This window comes from Panthera onca, chromosome A2 (assembly GCF_046562875.1).
Source record: "Panthera onca isolate mPanOnc1 chromosome A2, mPanOnc1 haplotype 2, whole genome shotgun sequence".
Lineage (NCBI taxonomy): Eukaryota > Metazoa > Chordata > Mammalia > Carnivora > Felidae > Panthera > Panthera onca.
This window is the reverse complement of record NC_138340.1, coordinates 18,813,593-18,830,445: the sequence shown is the minus strand read 5'-3', so window position 1 is coordinate 18,830,445 and position 16,853 is coordinate 18,813,593. Positions and strand designations below refer to the sequence as shown.

Sequence of the window (16,853 nt, the reverse complement as noted above, 5' to 3'; positions counted from 1 at the left end):
GTGAAAGCGGAGGGGCCCCCACTCCGGCACTCCATCCTGTCTCTTTCCTTCCTAGCATCCGGGAGAAGCTGTTGGCTCTGTGGCCGCTAATACCAGGGCAGGGCTCTCCACCATGTGGGGCTTTTGCAGATGCTTGTCTAACACAGGACCAAAGAGAACAGGGGCTACCTCCCCTCTTTCCTACACGGATGTGTGCTGCTGGGCCATGAGGGTGCAGAACAGGGTTGCTAAGGGTTTACAATAAAGGCCCTTTTCCTGCCCCCTCCCGGTCTGAATGGCTTTGTCACCTGGGAGCTCCTCCATGCTGTGCACGGGGCCAAAGTAATTCTTGAGAGCACTGTAGCTGTTGATGGCCACGCTCAAGTAGAACTCAGGCATGAAGGCAAAGAGAGAACCTGTGCGGTCGCCATGCTCGACGGTCCGCAGGCAGACGCGTAGTAGCCAGTAGATATCTAGCATCTTCTCCTATAGGAGGCACAAGGGGTGCTGCTAGGCTGTTCGTAGAAAGGGTTGCAAGGGGCAGGGCACGGTCTGGGGCTCGGGAAAGGCCTCCTCGTTAGTGGCTCAGGCAGGGCAGTCACATGCTTGATAGGCAAGAGGGTGCACCCCGTGCCTGGAGAGGCAACACCCCAGCCTAGATCAGAATTCTGGCTTGCATTAGTAAAGGTACACAAGGTTTTAAGTGAGAAGGTGTCATGTGACCATAAGTCTGAGTTGGAGCACTGCCCAGTGCAAAAGGAGCTGCAGGGGCGAGTGGGGGCAGGACAGTAAAGAAGCTACATGGCCTCATCTAGGCCCAAGACAGCAGACAAGGGACTGGAAGGCCAGGAATGGGGAAGCACCGATGGGCTGTGGGGGCAAGGGACCGGCTGCACCAAACAGGGCCCACATTTCTGGGGGTGATGGAACCTCCGTGGAGGTCAGAAGTACCGGAAGAGAAGCAGGCCTGGTCCAGGGCAGAGGGGATGTGGCTTAGGATATGTGCAGCATATGGTGCCTAAAAACGTCCCCAAAGAGGTGGTGTTGAAGAGCATGATTACTGGTGAAACAGAGGCCATAGAAAGCAAACCCTCCAAGGGCCTTGTTCCACATGGTCTGTGCCCAGGAGGGGTCGCCGAACAGAGCAGAGCAAAGTCCCAGGCCCCAGCCCAGACCACCCAAATCTCTCAGAGTCGGAGCATCTGGACTTGACACCAGCTCTGATGTGCCCTCAAACTTGAAAACCCGAGAAGACACAAGCAGGAGTCAGAGGGTGGGCCTGAGCCAGAAGGCCTGCTGGGAGCATACTGCCACAGAAGGCCAGAGAAGACCAAGTCTAAAGAGGGGATGGAACATATGCACCCAGGGAGCCACTGCATTGCAGGGGGGTGGGGGGAGGGATGTATCTGCAAAGGGGGCGGGGGGCTTGGGAGGGACCGTGCAAGACTATTCCAGAGAGGTGGAGGAACCTGTGTTGGACCAAGAGTGAAGGGAAGATGAAGAAGCTGTGACACAGACAAGGAAGAGGGGAATGGTTGTTGGAAGGGAGTGGTTTCTGTAAGCAGATGTAGAGTCAAGGGAGGGGCATCACGGACTGTTCTCTTTACTAATGGGAGAAAGTGAATGAGCAGGAGGCAGGAGGGTGAGCACTGAAGATGAAGAAAGCAGTTCAACATAGCAAGGGCTGTGTTATGAAAAGCCCACAGAGAACATCACACTCAATGGTGAAAAACTGAAAGCGTTTTCTCTAAGATCAGGAACAAGACAAAGATGCCCACTTTTGCTACTTCTATTCAACACAGTACTGGAAGTCCTAGCCAGAGCAATTAGGAAAGAAAAAGAAGTAAAAGTCATCCAAATTGGAAATAAAGGAGTAAAATTATCCCCATTCGCAAATGACGTGATCTTATATGTAGAAAACCCTCAAGAATCTAGCAAAAAATTCGACAAAGCAGGAAAGAATATCCAGTGGAAAAAAGTCTCTTCAACAAATGGGGTTAGGAAAACTGGACAGCAACATGCAGAAGAATGAACCTGGGCCACTTTCTTACACCATACACAAAAATAAAACCAAAATGATGAAAGACCTAAATGTGAGACAGGAAACCACCAAAATCCTAGAGGAGAAAGCAGGCAAAAACCTCTTTGACCTCGGCCGCAGCTACTTCTTACTAGACACATCAGTGGAGGCAAAGGAAACAAAAGCAAAAATGAACTATTGGGACCTCATCAAGATAAAAAACTTCTGCACAGTGAAGGAAACAATCAGCAAAATAAAAGGCAGCCTACAGAAGAAGATATTTGAGAAAATATTTGCAAATGACATATCAGATAAAGGGCTAGTATTCAAAATCTATAAAAAACTTCTCAAACTCAACACCCAAACAACAAATAACCCACTTAAAAAATGAGCTGAAGGCATGGATAGACACTTTGCCAAAGAAGACATCCAGATGGCTAACAGACACAAGAAAAAATGCTCATCACTTGTCATCAGGGAAATACAAATCAAAACCATGATGAGATACCTGTCAGAATGGCTAAAATTAACAACATAAGACGGGGCACCTGGGTGGTTCAGTCAGTTAAGTGTCCAACTTTGGTTCGGGTCATGATCTTGAAGTTTATGAGTTTGAGTCCCACATCGGGCTTTCTGCTGTCAGCACAGAGCCCACTTCAGATCCTCTGTCTTCCTCTCTCTCTCTCTGCCCCTCTTCCCTGCTCTCTCTCTCTCTCTCTCAAAAATAAGCATTAAAAACAACAACAACAACAACACAAGAAACAACAGGTGTTGGCAAGGATGTGCAGAAAGGGGAACGTTTTTGCACTGCTGGTTCCTCAAAAAAATAGAACTACCCTACGATCTAGCAATTGCACTGGTAGGTATTTACCCAAAGGATACAAGAATACAGATTCAAAGGTTTATAGCAGCATCATCAATAGCCAAACTATGGAGAGAGCCTAAATGTTCATCGATTGATGAATGGATAAAGAAGATGTGGTGTATATCTACAATGGAATATAACTCAGCCATCAAAAAGAATGAAATCTTGCCATTTGCAATGATGTAGATGGAGCTAGAATGTATTATGCTAAGCGAAATAAGTCAATCAGAGAAAGACAAATACCACATGATTTTACTTATATGTGGAACTTATGAAACAAAACAGATGAACATAAGGGAAGAGAGGGAAAAAAAGGAGAAGAGAGGGAAACAAACCACAAGAGACTCATAATAATAGAGAACAAACTGAGGGTTGATGGAGGGAGGTGGGTGGGGGAATGGGTTAAATAGGTGATAGGTATTAAGGAAGGCACCTGCTGTGATGAGCACTGGGTGTTGTAGGTAAGTGATGCATCACTAAAGTCTACTGCTGAAACCAATATTGTACTGTATGTTAAAAAACTAAAATTAGGGCCGCCTGGGTGGCTCAGTCAGTTAAGAAACTGACTTGGGCTCAGGTCATGATCTTGGGGTTCATGGGTTCAAGCCCCGCGTCAGGCTCTGTGCTGACAGCTCAGAGCCTGGAGCCTGCTTCAGATTCTGTGTCTCCCTCTCTGCTCCTCCCCCACTCGCGCTCCATTGCTCTCTCAAAAATAAGAAACATAAAACAAAATTCTTAATAACTAAAATTAAAAAAAAAGAATCCACACACACAAAAAATCTGTTAGAATAAATGAATTCAGGAAACATGCAGGATATAAAATTCATACACAAAAGTCAGTTGTTTTTCTACACACTAGCAATGAACAATCCAAAAAGGAAATCAGAAAAATAATTCCACTTACATTAGTATCAAAAAGAATGAAATAGGTATAAATATAACCAAGAAGGTGAAAAACTTGTACACTGAAAACTATATAATGTTGCTGACAGAAATTTTAAAAGACACAAATAAATGGAAAAATATTCCATGTTCAAGGACTGGAAGATTTAATATTGTTAAGATGGCAATACTAACCAAAGCAAAGTACAGATTTAATGCAATCCCTATCAAAATCCCAATGGCATTTTTTGCAGAAATAGAAAAATCTATCCTAAAATTCATATGGAGTCCCAAGGGACTCAAACAGGCAAAACAACCTTGAAATAGAACAAAGTTGGAGATCTTATACTTCCTGATTTCAAAACTTATTGCAAAGCTACAATAATCAAGATAGTGTGATACTGGCATAAAGATAGTCATACAGACCAGAGAGCCCAGAAATAAACTCACACATATATGGTCAAAGGATTTTTGACAAGGATTGTCAAGACCATTCAATGAGGAAAGGACAGTCTTTTCAATAAATGGTGCTGAGAAAATTGAATTTCCATATGCAAAAGAATAAAGTTGGACCACTGCCTTATAGCTTAAACAAAAATTAACTCAAAATGGATCAAATACCCAAACTTACAAGCTAAAACTATATAACTCTTAGAAGAAAACATGGGGAGAGGACTTCATGACCTTGGATTTAACACTGACTTTTGGGCTGTGACAACAAAAACACAGGCAAAAAAAGAAAAAAATAAATTGGACTTTATCAAAATGAACTGTGCAGCAAAGGACACCATCTACAGAGTGGAAGGACAACTCACAGAAAAAGAGAAAATACGTGTAAATCATAATCTGATAAGGAGTCAATATCCAATGTATATAAATAATTCCTACAAAACAACAAAAACCAAACAATCCTATTAAAAATGGGCAAATGCACTTGAATAGACATTTCTCCAAAGAAGATATACATGTGTCCAATAAGCACATGAAAAGATACTCAACAGGGAAATTCAAATCAAAACCACAATGATCACCAAACTCCACACCCAAAAAACAAATAATCCAGTGAAGAAATGGGCAGAAAACATGAATAGACACTTCTCTAAAGAAGACATCCAGATGGCCAGCAGGCACATGAAAAGATGCTCAACGTCACTCATCAGGGAAATACAAATCAAAACCACACTCAGATACCACCTCACGCCAGTCAGAGTGGCTAAAATGAACAAATCAGGAGACTATAGATGCTGGCGAGGATGTGGAGAAACGGGAACCCTCTTGCACTGTTGGTGGGAATGCAAACTGGTGCAGCCACTCTGGAAAACAGCATGGAGGTTCCTCAAAAAATTAAAAATAGACCTACCCTATGACCCAGCAATAGCACTGCTAGGAATTTACCCAAGGGATAAAGGAGTGCTGATGCATAGGGGCACTTGGACCCCAACGTTTATAGCAGCACTTTCAACAATAGCCAAATTATGGAAAGAGCCTAAATGTCCATCAACTGATAAATGGATAAAGAAATTGTGGTTTATATACACAATGGAATACTACGTGGCAATGAGAAAGAATGAAATATGGCCTTTTGTAGCAACGTGGATGGAACTGGAGAGTGTTACGCTAAGTGAGATAAGTCATACAGAGAAAGACAGATACCATGTTTTCACTCTTATGTGGATCATGAGAAATTTAACAGAAGACCATGAGGGAGGGGAAGGAAAAAAAAAAACAAAAGGTTATAGAGAGAGGGAGCCAAAACATAAGAGACTCTTAAAAACTGAGGGTTGATGGGGGGTAGGAGGGAGGGGAGGGTGTGTGATGGGCATTGAGGAGGGCACCTGTTGGTATGAGCACTGGGTGTTGTATGGAAACCAACTTGACAATAAATTTCATATTAAAAAATAATAAAATAAATGTATACACACACACACACACACATATATATATATATATACATATATATATATATATATGTATACATATATAAAAATAAATACAATGAGATACCACTTCACATCGCAGAGCCTGCTTGGGATTCTCTGTCTCCTTCTCTCTGCCCCTCCCCCACTAACACTTCTGTCTCTCTCAAAAATAAACAAACATTTAAAAAAAAGATTGCATAGGCCAGTGGACAGCCATGAAATCCCAGTCAAGGGAGGAGAGGAGCCGCCTGCATGGGGCTGGAGGCAAGGTGGTCTGCAGCAAGAGAGAAAGGAGGAGTAACAGGTGGAAGCGGTCTGGGCTCGGGAGGAGGCTGAGAAAAAGCAAGTGGGGATGGCGGGTAGAGGTAGGGACACCAAGGGCCTTGATCACCCAGTTATGAGGGAAGGGCATGCCTAAGAAGGTAGACGGATGTCCTGACGTGGGCGCTCACTAGCTGGGGAGAGATGCTAGGACAGGCAGGGAGTGGAAGCAAGTCTGGAGGGCTCGGGACCTGAGGGTCAAAGCATGGTCACAGAGAGAGTGCACCATCTTTCAGTTCACTGCTCAAGGCTGACAGCCTTGGGAGGGCAGACGTGGCTCAGACATGGGTCAGGACTGAGTGTCCCTAGCATCAAGATGTACCTGGCATACTCCAGGCTCCGAGCACATGTTACTGAATCAACGAATGAGTGAATGACAAAACAGAAAACAAGGCTGTGGCTTCAAAGGAAGAAGGGGAGTCAGAGAGAAGCATGTGCAGAGTGAGGGAGACTGGGGCTCCTAAGAGGACACCTCCACCCCGGGAGAGAAGGAAGGGGAAGCGAAGAAGGGGAGACAGGCACAGACAGGCCCTGTTCCTGCAAGGGAGGAATTGTGAGCTGGAGGGGACCTGGGATGCCTACAATGACATCTAATCAAGCTCACAGGGCAGGAGAGGTTCAGGGGGCATAGCATGTGGTGGAGGTAGGGAGGATAGGGAGCGGAGAGGGGGCACGTGCATGGCAGAGGCCCAGGAGGGCAGGGAGCGTTGAGAGGCCGGCACAGCCTGGCCATCTGTGACTAGTCAGTGAGCTCGGGGAGGGCAGCAGTCACTGGCTAAGCCCACACCTACTCACCTGGGAGTAGACAGTGGCATGGACCCAGGCAAGACGGCGACTCAGGTGGTCCAGCTTTTCTGAGAAAACCTTCTGACTCTTGGTCAACTCTGCAAGGATGTCCTTTCTCTGCCACCCAAGGGGAAAGACAATCAGGCCATGGCACCATACCCACACCCACCCTGCTTGCTCCAGGCAGCCTGGTAGGAACCCCACTGGTGGCTGGAGCAGGCAAAAGGTTGGGCAGACTCAGCTCTACTCTTCAAAACCCTCTTCTGCCTAGGACCCACTGGCAAGCCCAAGCAGGCCTCAGAGCAGGGTCTTGGTTGTTTGTGCAGAGCGTGGAAATGAGACACAGCTGGGGTTCCATGAGCCCCTGGCCATGTCCCCTAGCTGGGCTGGGACCATGGCCCCGGTAGCTGCTCTCACTTGGCTGCAAAGGCAAGCCTGGGCTCTGCAGACAGCGGGGAAAGGGCCCTGCTGGGGAAGTCCAGCCTGGGCACAGGACGCCCTACTCCCCAGGCCAGGAGAGCTACAGCAGAGGGGCTGCAGGGAAGTGTGAGAGTCAGGTCCTGCTTCCTGCTGACTCTGCAAGTGGCCGAGGAAGCACTCAGGGTCGAATTCATAATTGATGAGGAGAGTGGGTGTGCGTCAGCACTTAGCGGGCAGGGGGCCGGGGCACCTTGGCGCGGGCTGCAGCTAGTGATGGGGCTCAAGCCCTGCCCTGCCCTAATGCCAGCCCTGCTCTCACTGATGTGGCATAGTCAGGTGGGTGGGGACAGGAAAACTACCGGTGTAGCCCCCAGAAGCAGGGGCAGGACAGTCCCTCTGTGGCCTGCCCTGGGAAGCCTGAGCTGGCAAGCCTCCTCTCTGCAACACCCTCCCTCTCGAAAACCCCCCTGCCCATCTAGGTCTTACCCGCTTGGGGCACCGCCGGAGCTTGTCCTCTGTGTCCCTCAGAGCCACTGCATACTCATTGACATCATCAGACACACCCACCATCTAGAGCATTGGACACCACAGGTCCAGCGTGACTCCTCAGGCATGTCACTCAGGTTTCTCCAGACCCAGCCTGGCTCCCAGCCCTGCCAAGCTCCCAACCTTCGGCCCCAGACAACCCCCTCCCACAAAACCAGGTCAGGCCCACACATCACTGGCAGCAATCAGTCTTGCTGTGGCACACATTCACATGCAGTCATGAGTAGATATCCGCCCCTCCCCCCCAACACACACACACAAGCATCTGAACGTGTGGGACCACAGGACATGCTCATCGGCCACCAGTGGGAGACCTTGCCCAGCTGCTGGTGAACGCTGAGATTATACATCATGACGGCGCCATCCAGGACTTCCAGCAGGGAGTTCTCCGTGAGGGGCTGCTCAGGCTCCTCCGGGGGCCGCCCCAGCAGCAGGCCCTCATTCCAGTGACTGCCCTCAACTACGGAGTGGGGGAAGGGGAGGGTCAGGGCCGTAGGCCATTCCAGCTCTCTCCCAAGCTTGTGGTGCCAGGACGGGCCTCACAGTAGGAGAAGGGAGCCCTTTCTCCCTGCCTGGGCCCAAGGAGGGACTTGCAGGGGAGAACATGGGGGCAGGGGTAGGGCAAGGGCCTGCAGCTCCAGGACTATTTCTGTAGCATCGATTTCCTGCCCTTAGAGTGCACTTCCCATGCCCTTGAGATATTGCCAGGCCGCAGGACCGGGAAGGAATGGGGGTGTAGCTTGGCTTTGCCCAGGGTGGGGAACTATGGATGTGCTTAGCCCTGCCTGGCACCTACTGTCCTCACGAGTCCTCTGTTCTGCGCTCAGCGTGCGGACCTTCACTTTCTCCGAGGTGGTCAGAGGCCGCCGTGGGGTCATCAGGCTCACAGCCGCTGTGCTGAGGAAGCGGTTAGCTCGGCCCAGGGTTGGAGAACTGAGCCAGCTGGGCCGGGGCAGGGGCAGTACGCCCCCCATGGCCAGAGCCTGCATGGGGCGCTGTGTAGGAGAGAGGAGGCCAGACGCCACTCAGCTCCCCAGGACCGGGGCCCATGTAGGACTCCCTTGATTTGTGGGGTTGGGAAATGGCAGGAAGGTTCGCGCCTCCACCTACAGCAAGGAAACCTGCCTGGTGAGAAGCTCCTTGCTGCCTGGAGAAGGAGGTGACCCCGTGTGACACCCCTGCCCTTATGATAGAGGGACAGCCCAATACCAAGCCCCCTGCCTGCCCCTACCGCGGCACCTGGGCCGCAGCTGGGGCTGGTTCCTCGTCCTCGTCCAGGTCATCCATGGTGGCTGCCTGGAGCTCCAATGGGTCGATCAGGATGTTGGCCTTGGAGGCAAGGTCATCTGCAGGGAATGGCAGGAGAGTTCTCAGGCCAGTGGGGGGCTCAGGGGTCACACGGAACTGCCCACGATGGCGAGAGAGCACCACTGGCTGAGCGGGGGGCTTTGCAGGGCCCCACATTTACCACTGCACCTTTGCCTATGCACTCCACTTATTCCACGCCAGCCTTCACTGCGCCCCAAGGCTTTTGTCTCAGGGACCTTAACAGCAGGAGGTGTTCCCCATCACACTCCCGTCAGTCCCTCTGTTTCCAGTGACTGCATGCTCTCCAGGGTCCCCTACTTCTCTCCCCAGCACTTTCTAACCTACAAACACAAGATCCAGGGCTGTCTAGGCCACCGCTTGTCTCACTTTGCACACAGGCCTCACCGTAGGCTCATCCTCTCAGCTGTCAGTGAGAGGTGGAACAGCAACACCTCTGCCTCCAGCCCAGGCTGTGGTCCTCAAACATGGCGGACTTGCCACCTCAGCCTCCTCCTACAGCCCCCTTCCTGACAGTGCCCCATCCCCACAGCCTCGGGCAGGAAGCCTGGGGTCATCTTTGACTCCTCCCCTTCACTCCTGCCCTCCCTCTATCTCCTCTCTTGGCCCATGTACTGACTCCATTATCACACGCAGATCCCTGACCTCACTTCCCTGCCTCAGGACCTTCCAAAGTTGCCCCTATACCTGGAATGAGCCCACACCTACTTCGTGGCCCACAAGGCCCTCAGACTCTACCCGTGCGACTCCTTGGCCTTATTTCCCACCACTCCCCGCCTGGTAGTTTCCTCACCAGCACCCCAGCAGCCTTCCATCTCCAGGCCCTACCAGGCTGTTGTGAGCATCCCTGCCTTTGCGTGCGCTGTGCTTGTAGTGCCCTGTGCCGTGGCCACGTGTGCTCGTCCTTGAAAGCCACTCAGGCAGCACTTGTGCCCGCTCGCCTCTCACCCCTGTGACCTCACCAAGATCCCGTGGTCACTCCACATATGCTCCCTAGTTCCTTATAGGACCCCTAGGCTTCCCGTGGGGCAGGTGCTCAAGGGAAGGGAGCTCAAGGGAAGGGATGGCTGGACCCAAGACCTGAGGCAGAGGGCATCTCCCTGGAGGAGCAGGTCGAGATACTCGGGCGCCCTCTGGCGGGCAGAGGGCAACCCTGCACCCAGTGCAGAGCTGGCTGAGGACTGTACGCCCCACACTCGCCCGGTCCGGCCCTGCCCACTGCCCACAAGCCTACACGTACCTTTGAGGGTCTTCCGAAGGTGTGAGAGGAGGCCTCCCAGGCGCTGCAGGTCAAAGTAGTCCACCTTGCCATTATAGAAGACCTGAGGCGGTATGTAGGCCTCTGCAAGGAGGGGTTGGGAGGCCGGGCCAGCAGTGAGCCAGATAGGAAGACAAACTGAGAAGCCACCCCTCTACGCTGCTTAGCCCAGAGGAGACCCCTGGCCTTGGCCACCTACCTGCCCTGCTCAGGCACACAGCATGGCTTCCCCCCCACCCCACCCCCGACCATTTGGGGTCAGTGTCAGTGACTGCACGAGTTGGGATGAAGGGAGCACTCTGCAGTCACATTCAGAGAGGGCCCTGACCCAGCCCTATGGACATCCCCAATCCAGGGCAGGCACGGCTCCCACTGGCCCTGAGGACCCTGTCCCACACAAACACAGCCCCCAACACCTCAGGGCCTGTCCCTGGTGTCCCCTACAAAGGACTGCAGAGGGTTGGACGGACTGGGACCGAGAAGAGGCGGCCATAGTGGGCAGGAACTTGTGGGGACAGAGTGAATGTGGGTTTGGCACTCCTACAGAGTGGAGTTCCTGCTGCCCTGTGGAAAAGCCACCCATCAGGAGAGTACTCAACTTGTTAGGAAGCCTGAGACAGCTCCACCCCCACCCTGCCGCCAGCTCCGCACTCTACACTATCACCGGGACAGCCCTGCCCAGCCTCTCTGATGAGGCCTGGCCCCACTCACCCTCACTGAAGGAGGCACGAGGGTTCGAAGCCTTGTATTCATCCCAATAGTAGCGCAGGGCAGATATCAGCCGGTGCAAGAAGCAGACCATGTACTCAGGGGGACACAGCATGGGCATATTCTGCAGGGCACAGGGCACAGGACATGCATTTGTGCCAGCCTAGAGCCTGCTCACTCCTCATCCAAGGCCTGCCCCAGGACCCTGGGGTGAGCACAGAGGGCGGGGCAGCAGAGGAAGAGCAAGATTGGCAGGGATGCAGCAGGCTGAGAGGTGCCGGAAGCCTGGGGTGCAGACTCTGCAACACAGCCAAGTGTCCGTGGTGGGCTGGCCGAGTGGACACTTACCCCCCGGCCACTGGCATTCTCCTGTAGAAACTTTCGGAACTTGGTCAGGAAGATGTACCTAGAAGCCTCCCCCTTTGAGGGAAGGAAAAATGAGGCTGTGAGGAGCTGGCCCTGGAGTGGACTGGCTCGGTGCTGTGCCTTAGCCTGGGCCCTGCTATGGGAACCCGAGCCAGTCCCTGCCCTCTGGGTCTCAGGGCCCCAGTACCAGCACCCATCCCTATCAGGGACCCACGCGGGGATCTGGGAGTCACTTACCCCATTATCATCTTTATTGTTCAGCAGCAGCTTCAGGATCTGGACCTGTAGTTCTTCCACCACTGGAGGTGGGGTAGGGAACACAACACTGAGCTCTCCTCAGGCAGAGCCTTGCTCTCAGGCTCCCAGGGATGGGAAGGGGCGGCAGGTTTGGATCAGGGCTCCACCCTCAGGGTTCCACAAGCTGAATCTAGACATGGTCACTACCAAGAGCCCCCAATACGCACACGCACACAAATCGTCCTCCCCCTACTCAGTGCCCTGGGAAGGGGGCTAACCTTCGATGCGCTTCTTGAGCCTTTGGCAGCCACGTTCGTAGGCACGCCTCCGTCTGTGCTCCTCAGTGGTCTCATCCTTTACATCCTTACTGTCTTTGCCCTGGGCAGGAGCAGGGGATGGAAGACAGCAGAGCTCACTCAGGACTTAACCAGGCCTGCTTCAGACAGGAAACCCCTACTCCCACGCCAGAGACCAGGCTGGGGAAGGGGCCTCACATGCTCAAGGCCAGGCGGCTCAGATACCCTGGGTCAGCCCTCCCTGTGACCCTGCCTGCCCATCTCAGTCGGCCCACCTCCCTGCTGGAGCGGTGGGGCCACCAGGTAGTGGGAATGAGCTCCTGTAGGCCAGCCTCCTCCACTCGCAGAGGGCTCTTGATGTAAAAGAAGACAACAGACCGGAGCACATCGAAGCTGGTGGTTGTCAAGGCAGAGTTCCACTCACCAAGGGGTGTGTGTACCCTACACCCTCACGAGTTCTCCCTGGGAAGCTCTTCCAAACTCACCTGTCTCCCCATATGCCCACCATATTCTCCTACCCTTAGAGGTACCATTGCTACTATAAGCCAGTCTCCCTCGACCGTGAGCCCTGAAAAATAGCTGTGGCCATCAAGTCCACTAAGCCTGATTCCCAGCAAATGTACTAAAAAGGCTTGTCACAGGAACACATGAGGGGGGTGGGGGGAACAGGCTGAGAGAGGGCCTGGCGGCCTCTCCGTCTCCCAGCTGCTTCTAACTCTCGGAGGCTGAAGACCCCACACAAAGACAGCTACCAGCACAGGCTTCCCCACCAGCACCCTCCCTCCTGCAGCACAGTCCTCAACTGTGTTGGGAAGCAGGAAGAGCCAAGTCCCAAAAGAAGATCTCATGGGAACCCCTGTCGTGGGACTCAGATAAAAGTTCAGTGCTGCTTTGGCTACAGCAGTCAGGCCCTGGTGGCGTCTCCACACCTCCACGTAGCCCAAGAGTCGGCAGCCGTCTGGAAATCCCTGCTCAGGCTGGCCAGCTGGCCGGGGTCCTTTGCTTTACCCTCTCTGCTCTGTAGAGAGAGTGCTGGGAAGGCTGGGTCCTGCAACAAGGACTCACATACTGCACGGCTCTGGTCCTCTGAGCCTCCCTAGGGACCCCTGGCCAGAGGCACACTGCCCTCCCTGGCCCCTAATGACCCCAGAGGACACCACATGTCTGGCCTGTCTGGCAGCAAGGCAAGGATACAGGACATTGCTAAGCAGAAACTTGCGGGACTTCTCATGCCTCAGGATGGCGATGGTGAGCCGCAGGTAGTGGATCTGTGGGGATGGGGTGCTCAGAGAAGGCGGCTAGGGCCCAGGGGGCCCAGGGGCAGGGGCAGGAGCTCCCACCTGTAGGCTCAGGTCTGGGACGATGGGTGAGAACCGGTAAAGCCGCAGCAGGGACATCATCAATTGCTTGAGGCAATCCTGTACCTCGTAGTCCTGGGGGAGAGATGCCGGGCTGCACACCTAGCTGGCAGAGGGCAGGTGCCAGGACAGCCGTCTGTGGGTCCTTTCCCAAACCCTCCCTGTACCTCCCCTATCTCGGTAGAGCCTGACATCCTGGCCCGAGGCCTGAAGTCCAAAGCCTCACCTCCATGAAGAGCCACAGGAGGTCGAGGATCTGACGCACCATGGACTGGGCCTGTGCAGGGGTGCCTGCCTCCACGACGCCCCGCAGGAAGCTCATGAGCACGGCCTCTACCAGGTATACCTTGCGCTGCACCAAGGGCAGGCACTGGTGAGGTGGTGGCCTTCTGCCCCTGCCCTGGCATGGGGCCAAGGCCACAGGTATAGTCTTGGGTTCCCTCAAGCAACCCCAAGACACAGATGAGCCCTTCCAGGGTCTGAGACACAAGAAGGGCCGCCGCCCCAGGGCTCCTCTGGCATTTCACACATGCAGTTCCCTTAGCCAGTGATGTCATTACCCCTCAATCTTTTCTCTAGGACATCCCCTGATATCCTCAGCTGGAAGCATCTCCTTCTTCCCTGGGTGACATCCTTGAGGTCTAAGGGCTCTGGTCACATGGGACCCCTGCCAGGTGACGGTGCTGAGCCTCATGCGCCTTGGCTTCCCAGCCCCTAGCACCGGCACTTGTGCCACAGCCCACTTCTTCCCCTCCCAAACATCCCCTCACCAGGAGCGGTGCAAAGCGATGGAAGATGTGGGCCAGCGTGAGGAGGACGGTGGGCTGGCCCTGCAACTGCCACTCGGAGCTGTCCTTCTCCACCAGCCGGCCTTCCTATGTGGGGAAGAAAGGACAGTGGGGGTCAAAGGGCTGCAGAAGGCCCTCAGCTCACCCGGCCCAGTCCCTGGCTCACCACAGGGTCCAGCTCCACGCTGAGCACTGCCCGGAAGCAGCCCAGCAACTTCTGTGCCCGCACCAGGTCAGCACGGGGTGGGTCCTGCAGGGGCCGGTAACCTGCCACTGGGTAGGTGGCACAGAGTTAAGCCAGCAATACCTGGTCTGTGGCTCAGATGCACCCATCCCTCTCCACTGAGATCCCCAAGGAGGGGCCTAGGCTCCAGGGCAGGGCTGTGGAGTCACAAGGCCTAGTCTGCGGCACAGCTCTCTCTGTCTCTGTGGGGTGCAACTTCTGCCGCTTCACATTCTTATCTGTTCCACACAGTACAGTACCCACCTAATAAGGTTGCCATAGGAATTGTGCCTCCCGGCACCCACCTAAGCTGTACTCGCCCCTCTCCCCTCGGCAACCATGGCCCACCACCAGCCCATAGAACTCCCAGGGCAGGGAGTCCCTCGTCCCTGCTTCCTCAAGAGCTTCCAGGCAGTCCACAGACTTCTTCCCAAAAGGATATCGCAAGGGACGGCTGCCAAAGTTGAAGGCCACAGACTCCTTAAAGGAAAGGCTGATGGCTGGGAAGTAGGCCATGCCCAGGCCCCTGGACAAGTTCTCAAAAGCGGTGCCCAGTGACACGCCATTCCTGGAGCAGAAGGGAAGGCCTGTGAGCCCGTGCTAAGAAGGATGTAGCCGAAACAGGCCAGTAAGCAAGGCTCTGTTGCGGCTGTCCACCCTCAGGCTATTAAAGTCGGCCTGGCCCCCTTAAAGGGACTGGGAAGCTGAGGGCAGCTCAGGGAGGTCCCAGAGGCCAGGCCTGTGGGAAGAGGCAGGAGACTCACAGGCAGAAGGACAGAGTGCCATCGTCCAGGTCGATCAGGCAGCTCACGATGTCTCCCGCTGCCCATGCCTGCCAGGGGAGGAGGCCTTACAGACATACAGAAGCCCAGCAGCTTGCCCGCTCTGCCCCCTGGCTGTGTCTCCACTACCCCTCAGGGTAGGTGGCCATAAGTACAGAGCACCTGAGTCTCTGCCCTCTCCCTTTGCCCTACAGTCTCTTGTGGCTATTTGGTGGCTCCCACCCAAGCTGTGAGGATGAACATGGGGCAAGCGGGTTCCAGGGGTCTTGGCCCTCACCTTGCCATAATTCGTTGTGGTCACATTCCACTTGCGTACCCGGTTGCCATCATAAGCATAGGAGTTGTGTGTATCTCCAACCCCCTCCTAGGGAAGAAGGGTCTGTGAGGTCCAGAGCCCACCAGCCGTCAACCTTGCACCCACAGAGTTCTAGAGAAAAGGGTTGATGCTCTGAGGGAAGGAGTGATTTCCTGGCCTGGGTTGCTGTTGTCCTAGGGCAGGGTGGGACGCATTCCTCCTCCAGAGGGCAGTCGGGTTACAGTTCCAAGCAGACCTCATGTGGTCTGGTGGGTTGCCGGAGCCCTGATGAGGCCTGCAGCAGCATGTCTCCCTAGGAGGGGGCCTCTCTCACACGTACCTCCTGATTAAAGCGGCAGTTGATAGTGCACCAGCCAATCTGCATGAGTCCCTGAGAGGAGATGAGCACCTCGTAGACCCATTTCCCTGGAATAAACCAAGTCAGGCCTAGCAGATAGAAAAAGACTGCCTCCTGCCTCAGACCTGGGCCCACAGATCCCCTCCCAACAACCTGGGCCACAGCATGGTGGCCAGAGCATGGTCTCACCTTTATACACACACGTGGTTGAGCGGATAGTACCAAAGTTGCTGTGTCCAATCACCTGGGTGAAGAGTAGAGATGGTGAGCCTCCTCTCGGGCACACAGAGTGCCTCCCCAAAGAGGAATGGCCCCATCCTCAACGCGGGTTGTATTGGTGGTGCCTGCCTGTTCTAGCCAATACCGCACTGAGCCTGAACAGGGTGGGAGGGGTGGCAGCATGAGAGGAGGGGTTCATGGCTGTGATGGGAACAGCTTGGGGCTGGAGTTGCACCGAGTAGGTTTTAGGGTTGTATCAGGAGGGTTTGGGGGCTGAGGACTCAATGAGCACATCAGGAGGGGTTTGTGGCTGCAGCCCCATAAAAAAGGATAGAGAGACCAAGGCCACATCAGGAGCAGCTTGGGGCTGTCAGGAGGGGCTTGGACCTGGGGCCTCGCCTTGCCCTCACTCACCCCTAGGAGGTCATCATCCACCAGAAGAAGCCCCTCGAAGCCACCTGTGTGGTCCAGGACCACAGTGGATGGGCCAAGCCGCCCTTCAACCTGTCCTGAAAGGGAAAGGTAGGTGTGGGGTCAGGCAGGGCACAGGGTCTGACAGAATGCATAGAGGATACTGTGTTCCCCAAGGCAGCCCCCAGGGCCTCCAGGGCCCAGCCTGGCTCCCCCAATCCCATTCCAGAAGCTGCCACATACCCTGGCTCTCCTCATCCTCATTGTCTACATGTAACAGCTGGTCCAGATGCTCTGGCAGGTTCTGGAAGTTCAGGGGTTTCCTGGGGAGAGCAAGAGGCTGCGAGGGGCCCAAAAGTCCTTGAAACCAGTCAGATGACACTAAACCCCTCTCCTACTCCCTTTCCTCTGAGCTTCGGATAGTGGCTGCCTAGATTCCAGAAAAAGGCTTGTGCCTAGTCCTATATTCTTGAATGCAGGGGGGGCGGTC

General features: G+C 53.9%; 1 protein-coding gene across 7 annotated transcripts in view; it reads right to left on the bottom strand.

Annotated features, from left to right (window-relative positions):
- RNF123 (ring finger protein 123) overlaps nt 1–16,853 on the bottom strand; it is a 29,589-nt gene that overhangs the window by 8,079 nt on the left and 4,657 nt on the right. For 3 of the 7 annotated variants that reach the window (XM_078443064.2, XM_060631013.3, XM_060631009.3), the window contains exons 4-27: nt 16,607–16,686; nt 16,367–16,461; nt 15,923–15,977; nt 15,716–15,801; nt 15,358–15,444; nt 15,063–15,130; nt 14,741–14,866; nt 14,242–14,356; nt 14,058–14,162; nt 13,514–13,687; nt 13,270–13,362; nt 13,124–13,197; nt 12,205–12,322; nt 11,912–12,011; nt 11,634–11,695; nt 11,379–11,450; nt 11,034–11,154; nt 10,305–10,406; nt 8,978–9,084; nt 8,535–8,733; nt 8,053–8,198; nt 7,679–7,762; nt 6,782–6,889; nt 288–465 (exon numbers count right to left, since the gene is read on the bottom strand). In XM_078443064.2, the coding sequence (XP_078299190.1) occupies nt 288–465; nt 6,782–6,889; nt 7,679–7,762; nt 8,053–8,198; nt 8,535–8,733; nt 8,978–9,084; nt 10,305–10,406; nt 11,034–11,154; nt 11,379–11,450; nt 11,634–11,695; nt 11,912–12,011; nt 12,205–12,322; nt 13,124–13,197; nt 13,270–13,362; nt 13,514–13,687; nt 14,058–14,162; nt 14,242–14,356; nt 14,741–14,866; nt 15,063–15,130; nt 15,358–15,444; nt 15,716–15,801; nt 15,923–15,977; nt 16,367–16,461; nt 16,607–16,686 (2,555 nt within the window). Of the gene's footprint in view, nt 1–287; nt 466–6,781; nt 6,890–7,678; nt 7,763–8,052; nt 8,199–8,534; nt 8,734–8,969; nt 9,085–10,304; nt 10,407–11,033; nt 11,155–11,378; nt 11,451–11,633; nt 11,696–11,911; nt 12,012–12,204; nt 12,323–13,123; nt 13,198–13,269; nt 13,363–13,513; nt 13,688–14,057; nt 14,163–14,241; nt 14,357–14,740; nt 14,867–15,062; nt 15,131–15,357; nt 15,445–15,715; nt 15,802–15,922; nt 15,978–16,366; nt 16,462–16,606; nt 16,687–16,853 lie in introns of all 7 variants that reach the window. The other 4 variants (XM_078443065.2, XM_060631015.3, XM_060631012.3 and 1 more) reach the window with 3 other exon arrangements.